This window comes from Pseudorasbora parva, chromosome 11 (assembly GCF_024679245.1).
Source record: "Pseudorasbora parva isolate DD20220531a chromosome 11, ASM2467924v1, whole genome shotgun sequence".
Classification (NCBI taxonomy): domain Eukaryota; kingdom Metazoa; phylum Chordata; class Actinopteri; order Cypriniformes; family Gobionidae; genus Pseudorasbora; species Pseudorasbora parva.
In genome coordinates this window covers 14,732,058-14,744,787 of record NC_090182.1, presented here as the reverse complement: position 1 = coordinate 14,744,787, position 12,730 = coordinate 14,732,058, and the positions used below count along the sequence as shown (strand labels likewise).

Below are 12,730 nucleotides of genomic sequence, written 5' to 3'. Positions count from 1 at the left end.
GAAGAGCTTGAGACTAAAGAGGTGCAGAAATGAGTTCTTGGATTTACTTAATTTACGTCAGAATATTTTTTATTTTCTTAAATGCAAAATGAATGCATAGTTGAAGAGCCAGTTCACACCAAATGTGGTTTTGTTTAGAAAAACTAGACGGTGCGCAACAAACTTAACGTTGTATATTAACTTTAACTTGACACTGTTCATAGTAGAGTTGTATGATTAATCATTAAAAGATCACTTTTTTTCTTACTGTTGTCTGAGGTCAGCTTATGACTAGTAATAAGTAATAGGCTATTTTCTAACCTGGTTTTGCGGCGCTCTCCTGGAACGCTCGTTTTTTATGGGTGTGCCACACTGAAGACTCTGAAGTAAAGCCCACTGCTGCGATTGGATAAGCTTTCCATATTTAATAATCTTCAGCTCCCCTGTCAGTACACGTGAGGGATAACTGGAACTGCAACTGGAATGAATCGCCCACGAGGCTTGCAAAATGTCTTTATCAAACAAACACAATGATTTATCTCTCTTACACACACAATTACACGAAACAACACCACCACCAATAAAGGATTCTTCAGACTTTGACAGAGTGCTAAGGTATGTTCTGTTAGACATATACAAATAATCAATAGATGTCAAACGATATCTAACAATGCAATACTTTTTTTTTTTTTTTGGACATTAGCGACATTAGCGTCATTTCATTAATGTTCACAAATCCATGGTGAAATGAAGGAACAATCACGCAACGTCTTGCCTACGTAAGCTGGATATTCATTAAAAACTGAATTAAAATTAGAAGTTGAGAGAAAGTTGATTTCTCAATTCATGACCCATTTAAAATGCCTTTGTCATTACACTCATTACCTTGGTTGCCATAGAGTGGAAACTGGTCTATTTACTATAGGATTTTTTTTTTTCTTTCTTACCATTCCGCAATGTAACCGGTACCTCAGGTGTTATGAAGGGTTCCAGTTCTGGTTGATCATAATTAACATGAAACTAGTTATTAATGTCATCATGAGCATTTTTGGGGGGTAAAAATACACCAGGAGAAGTCTAGTGTTAACTGCTTTGCTCTCAGATCCCCCTTCTTGTGGGGATCGAATCAGCAGACTTCTGGTTGCAATCTCTTTCAGAGTGGCCAAAAGATATGCAGTTGAGTGGCCTTCAGGACATATTTCCATCACTCAAGCTGAGTGTGTATCATGGTGACTGTATTAACAAAGGTGTGCTTCAGACTCCTCCCCTGGTCATTGTCAATCCCCTTCCCCCAGGTACTGTGGAGTCTAGTCAGATGAGATTTTAGCCTCTAAACGCTATTGCACATACTGAAGTGCTTGTTCAAACTGTTGGCATGTGTACATGTTTTTAATGCTTGACTAGTGTGTTTGCTAATGGCACCCTGCTGCTCGAGAGATTCCCAGTATGGTGCTTGAGGGAGGGAGAGAGAGCCACTGTGGTACTCCTGTAGTCACTGGGGCGTTTTCTGTGACTACGCTGAGCTCTGTTCACATTTGCACTTCACTTGTGTTCTGGATTTCCCATTCCTGGCACAGCCAATTCTCGTACACTGTGATAAGGTAGAGTAACTCCAAGCAGTCCCACTAAACAAATATGAGTGAAACTCCTCTGTAACATTTAATTAAAACACCTCTCGCCTTAAGTAATGAAGCTAGACTACAACGTGCTGTGCTTGTTTCACTTTATGCAGAGCCAGAGCTAGGCAGTGGAATTTTAACAAAGAATATTAACAAAGTTGTGCTTCAGACTCCTCCCCTGAACTCTAAAAATCAAATTTCTTGCCTCAAAAATTAGTCTTAAATAACATCTGTGTGTTACTAAGGAGGGAGATTTGTGGGTCAAAATGACAATTTTCTCTGTAACACTAGAGAATCTGGCAATGGGTTTATCTCAGCACTCTGGATTTCTGCAGCTTGTAGAGTTTCTGAAAGTGTCAAGAATATTTTCATCTCACTTTCCTGAGGTAACGGCAGACTGGTAATTTAATAATCTCCAGGAACCACTCCCTGATGCTGTCAGCCATCATCTTGTGAATTATTATATGAACTATATTCCCAATGTGGGGAGACTACCAGACCTCAATTTTAGGCTCTGCTTTTGTTTTGCCTCAATTCTCTGGGGCTCTTTTTTCCCCGCTGTATTTTACCATTTTATCAAATAATCAGATCAACTGCTGACAGCATGTGTGTTTTAAATTAAAATGCACAGTTTGTTTAAGGGAGGGAATACTTTTTTTTGTTGTTGTTGCAGTTAATTTATCATGTCATAAAAAGCTCCATTTATTTTCTGTTGTAGGTAGCTAACCTTGCATGCTCCATCTCCAACAACGAGGAGGGAGTGAAGTTGGTGCGGATGGCCGCTTCCCAGCTGGAAATACTGTGCCCTCAGGTACGCAGAATTTCGCAGATGCCCCTATGGCACGTCCAGTCCGCTCTCACTCAACTGCTCAACTACCTCGACATCTTTTTAATCAGAGCTCCAATGACTCTTCCTTTGACCTCGCATATCTTTCTATCAAAATAAACATGGCTTAATCTTTGTCATAATCTTAAACAATTGTACTGTGTTTTTGAGGGTGGAGGAAGGGCAAAATGGGCTCAGATAATAAATCTGTATGTGTGCAGTCATGTTTTTGGTCTCTTATGTCTTAAACGTGGATTAATGGGATGTTTATGGTAATTGCAGGTGATTAATGCAGCCTTGGCACTGGCTGCCAAGCCTAACAGCAAGGTGGCCCAGGATAACATGGATTTGTTTAAGGACCAGTGGGAGAAACAGGTGCGAGTGCTTACTGACGCAGTGGATGACATCACTTCCATTGACGACTTCCTCTGCGTGTCTGGTAAGCCCGTTACAAAGTGTAGAGATAGATCTGGACACTTAGACGTGTTGAAAGTTAGTTCACCCAAAATTATTATTCTGTCATTTACTTATAAATCATGTTGTTCTAAACTATGGGTGTAATTGTTAAAAATACCCATGGTTCGGTTTTTATCACGGTTTTAGGGTCACCGTTTCGGTTTGTCCTGTGTTCAGGAAAAAAAAAGGACTACTGTCAAATAAAAACTAAGAAAATAAGAACAAATAATCGAACTACAAGCAACAGTACAAATACATAGAATGAAGCAAAGATAAAAAACAAACAGTTTTTCAGGTATCAGTAGTTTTAAGAAATTGAATAATCACATTTAAAACGACATTGTATAATAAATTAAATAAAGGTTAATCATTTATTAAAGTTACAAAAGCAATTAGATCAAGGGCAGTGAGTGATATCCTTGTTTGAATAATATTAAAAACACAGACAGCAGGAAATCAGGCTGCTGTTACTTTAAGACAATGCCAAGGATCTGTACACTGATACTTATACACGTTTTGTCTTTCTCGACTACCGTAAATCCTCTAATATTGGCCTGTATTCCATTAGTGGCCGGGTCTCCAACATTGGCCGGTCTCGCTGTCACCGAAGGTAAATAAAGGCCGGCCTCTAATAGCGGCCGGGGCTATTATAAGAACCAACGTTTTTCTGGGCAGGCCTCAACATCAGGGGCGTAGCCTGCGGATGGGCCTGACGGGCACAGGCCCGCCCACTATGACGACAGGCCCCCTCAGTTTATTATACAAATATAATAATACTTGTTAATAAATAACAGTTGTTTAAATTATTTTAGCATAATTACAAAATTATTATAACATCTCAAATACTGGAATAATTCAAATTTACAGTCTAAAAAATATATATATTTTTTTTGTTTGTTTTTTTGCATGATGTTTGATTGACAGCTGTGTTAAGGCTGTCTCATGTATGTGACGCGGCTCGCGCCTGTGACTTCATGAAGTGTGTTTACCTATTCACTTAGCCTGTACTTTGCAGATGTGTGATAGAGAAACAGCAGTGATGCAAAATTCTATAAAAAGGACTTTAAATAAAATTGCGTTGATGTGGGAGAGAACCCATCCATCAGGCCGCAAGTAACGTTAAGAGTTTTCAATTGCCTGCGCAAGGATGATAGACGCGCAGCGGAACATGAGGAGGACGAAGAGGAGCTGTACAATAATAAACTTGTTGTAGAGGCTGGCACGATTGATGAGGTGAACCTAGTATTTTATAGGTTGAAATAGATGCAAAATCTCATTTTTATTCATTCTACTGGTAGTTTGATTTGGTCAAATAGAAATTGAGGCCTGCCTCTAATTCTGGCCTCCTTCCAATAAAGGCCTGGACCGCGATGCGCTTGAGTAAAATAAAGGCCCGGGCCTATATTAGAGGATTTACGGTATTTACATTCACTTCAGACTAGGGATGGGTACCGAAACCCGGTATTAAACGGGCCCCGGAGGTGAATTTTGAAAGACTGTTGAATCAATAAGCTCGGACGTTATCGGTTCTGCTGTCGGTACTTTTGAAAATACACATGATGAGAGAGAGAGAGAGAGAGAGAGAGAGGGAGAGAGAGAGCGAGAGCGAGAGCGTGTGTAAAACGGCAGCCCTAATGAGTGATGACGGAGGACAGAACTAAACATTCAAGCGTAGCCTGGTTACACTTCAGATCTGTGATTTATTTTAGATTATGGAATGAATCTAAAATGAGCGGCGCCTCGTGGTTCCTTCCCAAAGAGGCATGAAATCGCTCTCACGGACATTTTCCTGGACCGTTCCCACCTGGTGGAATGACCTGCCGATCTCAATTCGTGCTGCCGAGTCTGTAGCCATTTTTAAAAAACATCTTAAGACACATCTTTTCCAATTGCACTTTTCCTATTGCACTTGACCAATACAGAATAGCACTTACTGATCATATCTACGTCTCTCATCCGGATTTGTGCCTTCAGGCGGGTATGTTACATAGTTATCATAGCTACCAAAACCCAGTGTTCTGTATTTTGCGTACGTGAGTTTTTGCTGTCGATGGCTATTGCTGCGCGTTTAGCTAGAATGCCATACAAAACCAACCCATTGGGCCACTGAATCCGCATTAACGACAACAGTTGGGGCATCAGCCTTAGTCCTAATGGGTTGTTATCTTAGCTATCCAAATCCAGTGTTCTGTATTTTCCGTACGTGAGTATTTGTTGTAGCTGGCTATAAAAAATAAATAAATAAATAAATAAATAAAATAAAAAAACAGTTGTGTACTCTGCTAATTAATTGAGATTTCTTACAGCTCTTACAGGTTGTTGGCTTTGTTTGTTTCGTTGCTTCTATTGCTCTCCCCTTTTTTGTAAGTCGCTTTGGATAAAAGCGTCTGCTAAATGATTAAATGTAAATGTAAATGTAAATTATGGCTTCCAAAGATTATAATTATAATATTTATGTCTAGCGCAACTTAATTCCCTTTGCAGCAGTAGCCTACGCTGTCATTTCTCTCCATCTCAAATGTAATGAGAATCAGCACGATCAGTGATTGTAAAATACAGTCTAGCTACTGTTGTTAATCGTGGGATGTGTTTAATAATAAAAAGAGCGCTTAAAAGCACAAAAATGTGCGCAAGAGATTGTTCCCAAGTCGGCGCATGCTCCAAAACAGCCCGCAACGAGATGAGCAAATCACACTTTCGCTTTCAGTCACGTGAGTCGCATCTAAACGAAATGTACACAAACATCCATGTCAAAATGACTGGCTTGGAGAGTCTCTTAAACACAATTTGTGTCTAAAATGGACGTAGTTATTATGGATATAGTTGGGAGAAAATGTAGTGCATCTGACTATTATCAGTCACCTATAGATCTGCACGTCTGTCTTAAAGAGGCAGCAGTGTAAATAAACATGCTGACGAATTACTGCGAATTAAACAACCAAATGCAAAGAGAAAATCACCCACAGCTCTTGAATGAATAACTTCAGCTTTAATAAGCATTCATTTATGATATCTATGATAAACTATGCAGTGCTATTTAACATTTGATTACTAGAATTCTTCCTTAAATTAAAGCACTGTGTAGGCCTATATAATGTATATCTTTTGTTAATTTTTAGTTAGTCGAGTGATTTCTCAATTCATCACCCCTTTAATACATCTTTGCTGAATAGGAGTTTTAATTTCATTTAATATGTTAGAGTTTTAAACCTTTTCTGACAAAGTATACTTCAGCAATAGCACAATATTTGCCTATGAAGTAGCACGTGGAATTGAATCACTGTTTATTTGTATGCTAGTAAGAGAAACAATGTGAAGTTGATTGTCTAGTAACTGACTTGATTTACTGACGCATTAACAGCAATACACAAATTACATCTGACTACATTAATCATTACATTACTGAAATCTCTGATTGAAGATTGGGGATTAGAATTTAACAAGGTTACTTGCATGTTGCGGTATTACTGTCAGGTCCATACCTTGCAGTCGAAGTCTGCATATGCTGAAATGTGACTGATTTACCAAAAAATACACAGTGAAGTGTAACAAACAAATAATTCTTTACTAAGAAAAACTTATAGTTGAAAATATATAACTATTTGCCTAGCATTAGGATCCTTTGGAACACATAATGTTATTTAAAGGGGTGATGAATTGAGAAATCAACTTTCCCTTGAGCTTTTGATATATAAAAGGTAATGGTAATATAAGAATATCCTCTTAGTTTCAGAGCTAAAAAAAACTTCCTTGTTAGTCAAAGAAAAGATAAATCATTGTGTTTGTTTGATAAAGACGTTTACGAGCCCTGTGATCGAGAAAATCATTCCGGTTGCCGCTTCTCCCTTAATCTCTCCTCTCTCGTGAACTGAACTGACAGGGGAGCTTAAGCTCATTAAATATGCAAATCTTATCCAATCCTAGTTTACTTCCAATTTTCCAGTGCGGCACGCCCATCAAAACCCAGCGTTTTGTAGAAAGCCTCAAAACCAGTGTAGAAAATAGCCTATTACTTATTAGTTATAATGTTTTTGAATAAAAACCACACGGACATCATTGGTTGACCTCAGACAACAGTATAAAATAAAATAAAAAGGCCAGTTCATGACACCTTTAAGTCCAGTGATCCTGGATCTCTCTTCTTTATAACTTTATAACTAGGCGTTGATTTGTCATAATGTGACAATTCCAAACGAGTGGTTTTCTGAGATTAGATTCAATAAAAGCTGTCTTTAAACTAACGAGGAAGTTTTGAGTTCTGAAACGTACATGATTTACATGTAAAAAGGAATTTTATTTCTCCATTCAGTCATGACCCCCTTTAAGAGTTCTTGTTGAGATGTAGACTGACTGATTCCTTCACTCCCCACTCAGGGACACATTAGTTTACCATGTTGATTTGCATTTCTCAGACACCATTACTAAACTCTGAGTGTGTTTAATCTTCTTTTTTTTTTTTCATCCGCCCTTGTGGTTCTCGTTAATGTTCTTAAGTCAGGGACAATGTGAATACAGCATGAAGGATTTCCTGCCTTCATGCTTTGCATTGTGGTTAGTGCTCTTTAGATTCTCCAGTGCTGTCTCCTTATTTTAAATATGGTCTTCTCTTTTTAAATTTTTCTTTTTTATTGCTTTAGAAAATCACATTCTGGAGGATGTTAACAAGTGTGTCATCGCCCTGCAAGAGAAGGATGTCGATGGGCTTGATCGCACCGCTGGAGCCATTCGAGGTAGAGCTGCCCGTGTGGTCCATGTGGTCACATCTGAGATGGACAACTACGAACCTGGGGTCTACACAGAGAAGGTTCTAGAAGCCACCAAGCTTCTCACTGATACAGGTATAAACCATAACTTTATGGCCTATTTTTACAGACAGGGCTCCGATTAGGACATTTAAAAAACTTTTATAAATGTGTCTTAAAAACATTACTGGTGTGCATCTTGAGACAAAACAATAGCACTGACATTTTTAGATATGTCAGTGCAAGTTGCTTTGTTATAACAACCGTGAGATTGTCTGTGAAACCAGGGGTATAGCTCTGAACTAATGTGTTTTGCAGTAAATGTCTGTAGCTACAACAAATTTTTATATGCAAAATCGAAATCTGTTGTTTTTTCTTATTGGTTTTAGTTGGGCCTTAGTTTGTTTACAGTGTTTAATGTGTTATTGGGCACAATGGGTTTTTCTTTTCTAAAATGGTGGAAAATTAAGTATTAACATTTAATTCCACTAAATTAATACAACTAAAATAACTATATATACCAATTTACGATTGCTATGTTTGGTGCAATAATATAAATGGTAATTTATCAGCATCTAACATCTGTTTCAAACTTGCTTCTTCCAATCTAACTATCCATTAATATTATTTTTGGTGATGGCATTTCTGTACATGTGATTAATTTCTATTTAAAATCCATTGTTCTTGTTTAATATCTGAAAATGCTGCACAGGCACCCAAAAATAGCGCTGCTGCCATCTGGACCAGAATTTCCTTGAGTGGGTTTGTAGGTTGTTTGTACAAGAGTGCTGATTTTAAAATAAAAGTAACTTTGTCTACCTTTCTCACAAGGTTGCATAACATGGCTGTGACTGTAATGGTCAAAAAATGCTGTCTAAATAGACAGTTCACTAGGTTTTGAGACAATGTCTGTGACCAGTATCTGCACCCTAGCCTTATTAGGAAGATAAAACATATTACTTTTTTTCCCTCTTCTGGTAGATAAAGCATAATATTGCTTTCATGTGCAGTTACATAATAGCATTCAGATGCCTTCAGGAACCTTTTTAAATCACAGAGATGGTTCATTCCTCTGGGACACAGCATAAGATTTTCCTGTTCATTTGAGGAATTTCTCTTGGGAAATGCTATGTCACATTTTGTGTACTCTGTTCAGCTTTGTGCTAAAACAAATAGCTGGGCCATATTGGCGAGGAAGCGATGTTATGTCACTAAAGATTGCTTTAATTACTGTAAAACCTCACGTCCAAAAAACCTAGAGGCTTACCAAAAACCTTTTGCTCAAGCAAATGCCCAAATCCAAATATTCTTTTTTTCCCAGCTAACATCTTTCTATTCAATCTCTTCCTCATAGTCCTCACTGTACTCCCCAGTGCAGTCTTAAATTGTGAATGAGTGTTAATGTAGATGTGTTCTGTGCCTATGGGGAGGTACCATTACTTTATGGCCTCTATAGATCATGCTGAATTGGTAAATCAAATTTCATCAGAGGTTTGGTCTCAGATCAGCCCTATTATGACTGTATCCCCAGCTCTTGTTCAGCCCAAAATTTTGCAGTAAATGCAATAGAGATAAGCTAGCAGCATGAACCATAGTATAGCCACGAAAGCCTTTTGCAATCACCACCCAAATCCAGTTCAATTTTTAAACAGCCTGTCTATCTGTCTGTTTGGTTCACCACTACGTAACAAACATTTAATTTGGTTCCTTAAGCAATAATTCACTAAACCTCTAACTCTGGTCTCCAGGCTGGATGGTATTAATTTGTTGCGCACACTCAATGTCATTAAATATTGTGTCTAAATAGGTAAATGGCATTCACAAAACATAGGAAGCACCTATCAAAACACATAGCCTTTGAAAGCAGAAAGCATTGTGTGACTTTGAGGTGTTGCTGCCACCTGTCTTCTGATTGATTCATTTAAGGAAGCCTCTGGATTAAGTGTAGTCATCTGCCGTTCTTGCAGTCAAGTAAAGCCTGATTAAAAGCCTTGAGCAGTCATTAATATCCAGCAACACATCCACCACAAATTTCTGCATTTGCTCGGCTCTGTTATAGGCGTTCTAAGTTCGATTGAGGGGAAAGTGTTGATTCAATTCAAATCTAATTTGAATTATATATTTCTACAGGCACAATGTCTTGATTGAATTGTACTTCAGCTCACTCATATTTGCCAAGTTGAAACGGAATTGTTTCTAACAAAATTAATCTGCCCCCCTTCTTTCTGTATGCTGCTAAGTGTTTTTGACCTTGCTGTTTGTCCTTTCTCTGTGTGTGTGTGTGTGTGTGTACGTTTACAGTGATGCCACGTTTCACTGAGCAGGTAGAGGCAGCCGTGGAGGCTCTTAGTGCCAACCCAGGCCAGCCAGTGGATGAGAATGAGTTCATTGATGCTTCTCGTCTGGTATATGATGGCGTGAGGGACATCAGGAAGGCGGTGCTTATGATCAGGGTGAGCAAAAGCCTTTAAATAGAAACGAAAGTTATTTTTTCAATGATTACAAGTTTTTTCAGTCCCATTGTTGTGAAATGCTTATTGTTTTCTTTCTCAAGTCAAAAATAAAGTAGATAGTAGGTAGACAATCTAAGCAGTTTTTTTCTATATCATAAAGGGGCAAATTATCACAAATACACCAGTAATATCATTCTTGTGCTTTTGACAGTGTTTGCCATGTATGTATTATATTTTACTATATGGTAAAGATCATCTTGGACATTATCCTTAACCTCTCTATTTCTTTGGAGTGCAATGCTGGAATGATACGACTGAGTACATTTTTCAACTATTCTTTTAGGAAAGCAGTTAAAGTGTTTTACCTTGTATAGCTATGCTACCCACAAAGGTGTCCAGTGCTCGATGAAGTTTGACCTTCCATGTGCTTTTCAGCACTTTAGTTTTTTTTTCCCCTCATGAGAGCTTGTAATATTGAAGTAAACTCCAATTAGGTATTTCAAAACGCGTTTGGAATTAGAGGGAAGAAGAGGGCAGGGTTAATTAGTGGTTTGCTCTGTGAGGATATATATAACTCAGAATAATACTGCACTTAGACGCTGTGTGTGTATCTGTGAAAGAGAAAAAGTGCTCATGTATGTGCTGCCTTATTAGAAACTAATGGTGAATTTGTTTTGGGTAAGTGGTAACCTAATTGAACAAATTTCCCTCTCCATGTGCACTATTACTTTATCTGTAGTTGTCTGAGGGTTAATGGTCTTTCCCTGAGCTGAACTGTAACATTGGACAGATGGTTGCTAGCTTGCAGTGAAGTGTCAGCTAACAGTCGGACAATGAGCAGACAACAGTCCGCTCCTGCCATGCAGGCAAACGCACAGACCCTCAACTTCACTTCGCCAGAGCGCTGAGCAACTAGGTTAAAGGCATTAATTGAGGCAAATATCGTCTTTTGTAGTTTCAGACTAACAAGTTTTCAATTAATTGTGAAGATAATGTACACTGAATTTGAATAATTAGTTCATGAGGATGTGTTAGAATGTATTAGCGCCTTTAGTTAAAACGAGGAGAGCGGTCACGACCCAGATAATGAAGCCGGAGTAGCATACGTTTAAAAGGCCTCTAGAAATTGGGCATAGACTGGGCATTTATACATGCTCTTGTATTTTTGCTATTGGTGATTGCAGTCGCATCATATTTCCTTAGCCATTGTATGTGCCTACTCTTGTTTGAACACATCAACCAAACAACCCTCATTTTCAAATAAAAAGTAGCTAGACTCGCATTGACTCACTAGTTTGATGATCTGATTTGTACTCAAATTCCCATTAATTAAGGCCGGTTGCACCAAGGACGATAATTATAATGTTCAACAATTAAGAAATGTTTCGAAATAGTTCTTAGTATTAAAGAATAGCAGAGTTCACGCCACAGCTATAATGATACCATCACAGATAAATAATTTAGTTGGGATCACTTTCGATTTTGTCCAGCTAATGAACGAAGCCATGTTGACAGCCAATGAGAATCTATTCTGCTGTAACAAGCTCTAACGTTTAAAGCGGCAGACAAGCACGCGCTTAGAATAAAACATGTATCTTTATAGTTATCTTTTATAGATATCTTTCTTGGTGTGAATGGGCCTTAACAGAGGGTTTTGAATCAGAATAAACATACAATTACACGGGGCTGATCTATTATCCTGTATTTGCATTATAATGCATAATTGATTTTTTTTTTAATAGAAAGAGGATTTAATTAGTATTTTCCCCTTTATTTTCAGAGCTGTAGTGCCTAATTCATTTTCCACCCCAGGCATCCTGTAGTCATCTATATTGATTCAATGGTTAAAACAAAAGACTGGCAGACAGGGTCTAGTTGTTTGTTGTTGGTTTAACATGAGTGTTGAACATGCCCCTGAAACGCTTCATGCCTGCATAGTCAAAAGGAGAGGTGTGATCTTCGTTATATCATTTTGTTCTTTTCTGACTGTATGGTATTTTTTTTAACGCTTCAGCACCATCCGAACCGATAAGAAAACCACCCAAAGGTCTGGCGATCACGGATGTTTGTTAGAGAGCACTGTTTTCACACACCCTGCAGACATTGAGATAGCAAGGAAGAAAACATTTTACTTCAATGTTTGACTTTAAAGTTGTTTTCCTTTACACGCACACCATGTCAAGCTCACATGTTTAGACAGAGCTTGAGCGCTAGCCAATCAGCCAACACTAGTGCCCAGTGGGCATCAACCTCTCCGCTCCACGAGAACTCTTCGATCGGAAGAGACAAGTGTGCAACTTGGGCTACTTAAGATGGACAGAGTCTTTAACCTCGGTAAGTACTGCACTCGCAGTCCTTGCCGGCCGGCCGTCACCTAATATTTGACAGGCAGGCAGCCCTCGACTCCTCTGTTGAGAGGATGTCACTAGTACTAATGGCCCTTCCATAGTACAGATCCTCATAGCTGCCAAGCGGTTACTGTAGCCTGCAAATGCACCTCACTTTACCTACACTGCTTCAGGCGTCTCAGGCTGTTTATTCAAATGCCTGCTCTCTACTGCCCTAGTTTAGAGATGTGATGCATTCTCTTGGATGGCAAGGTAGATATTTTTGAGCTGTCTGCGGTTCCTATCGCTCAGTAAGCGGTAGATCTAC

At 38.6% G+C, this 12,730-nt stretch overlaps 1 protein-coding gene across 2 annotated transcripts in view; it reads left to right on the top strand.

Moving 5' to 3' along the window:
• Nucleotides 1-12,730, top strand: part of ctnna1 (catenin (cadherin-associated protein), alpha 1) — a 134,599-nt gene that overhangs the window by 94,464 nt on the left and 27,405 nt on the right. For both annotated transcript variants that reach the window (XM_067457174.1, XM_067457173.1), the window contains exons 10-13: nucleotides 2,317-2,409; nucleotides 2,707-2,863; nucleotides 7,518-7,718; nucleotides 9,924-10,075. In XM_067457174.1, coding sequence (XP_067313275.1) covers nucleotides 2,317-2,409; nucleotides 2,707-2,863; nucleotides 7,518-7,718; nucleotides 9,924-10,075 — 603 coding nt within the window. The remainder of the gene's footprint in view (nucleotides 1-2,316; nucleotides 2,410-2,706; nucleotides 2,864-7,517; nucleotides 7,719-9,923; nucleotides 10,076-12,730) is intronic.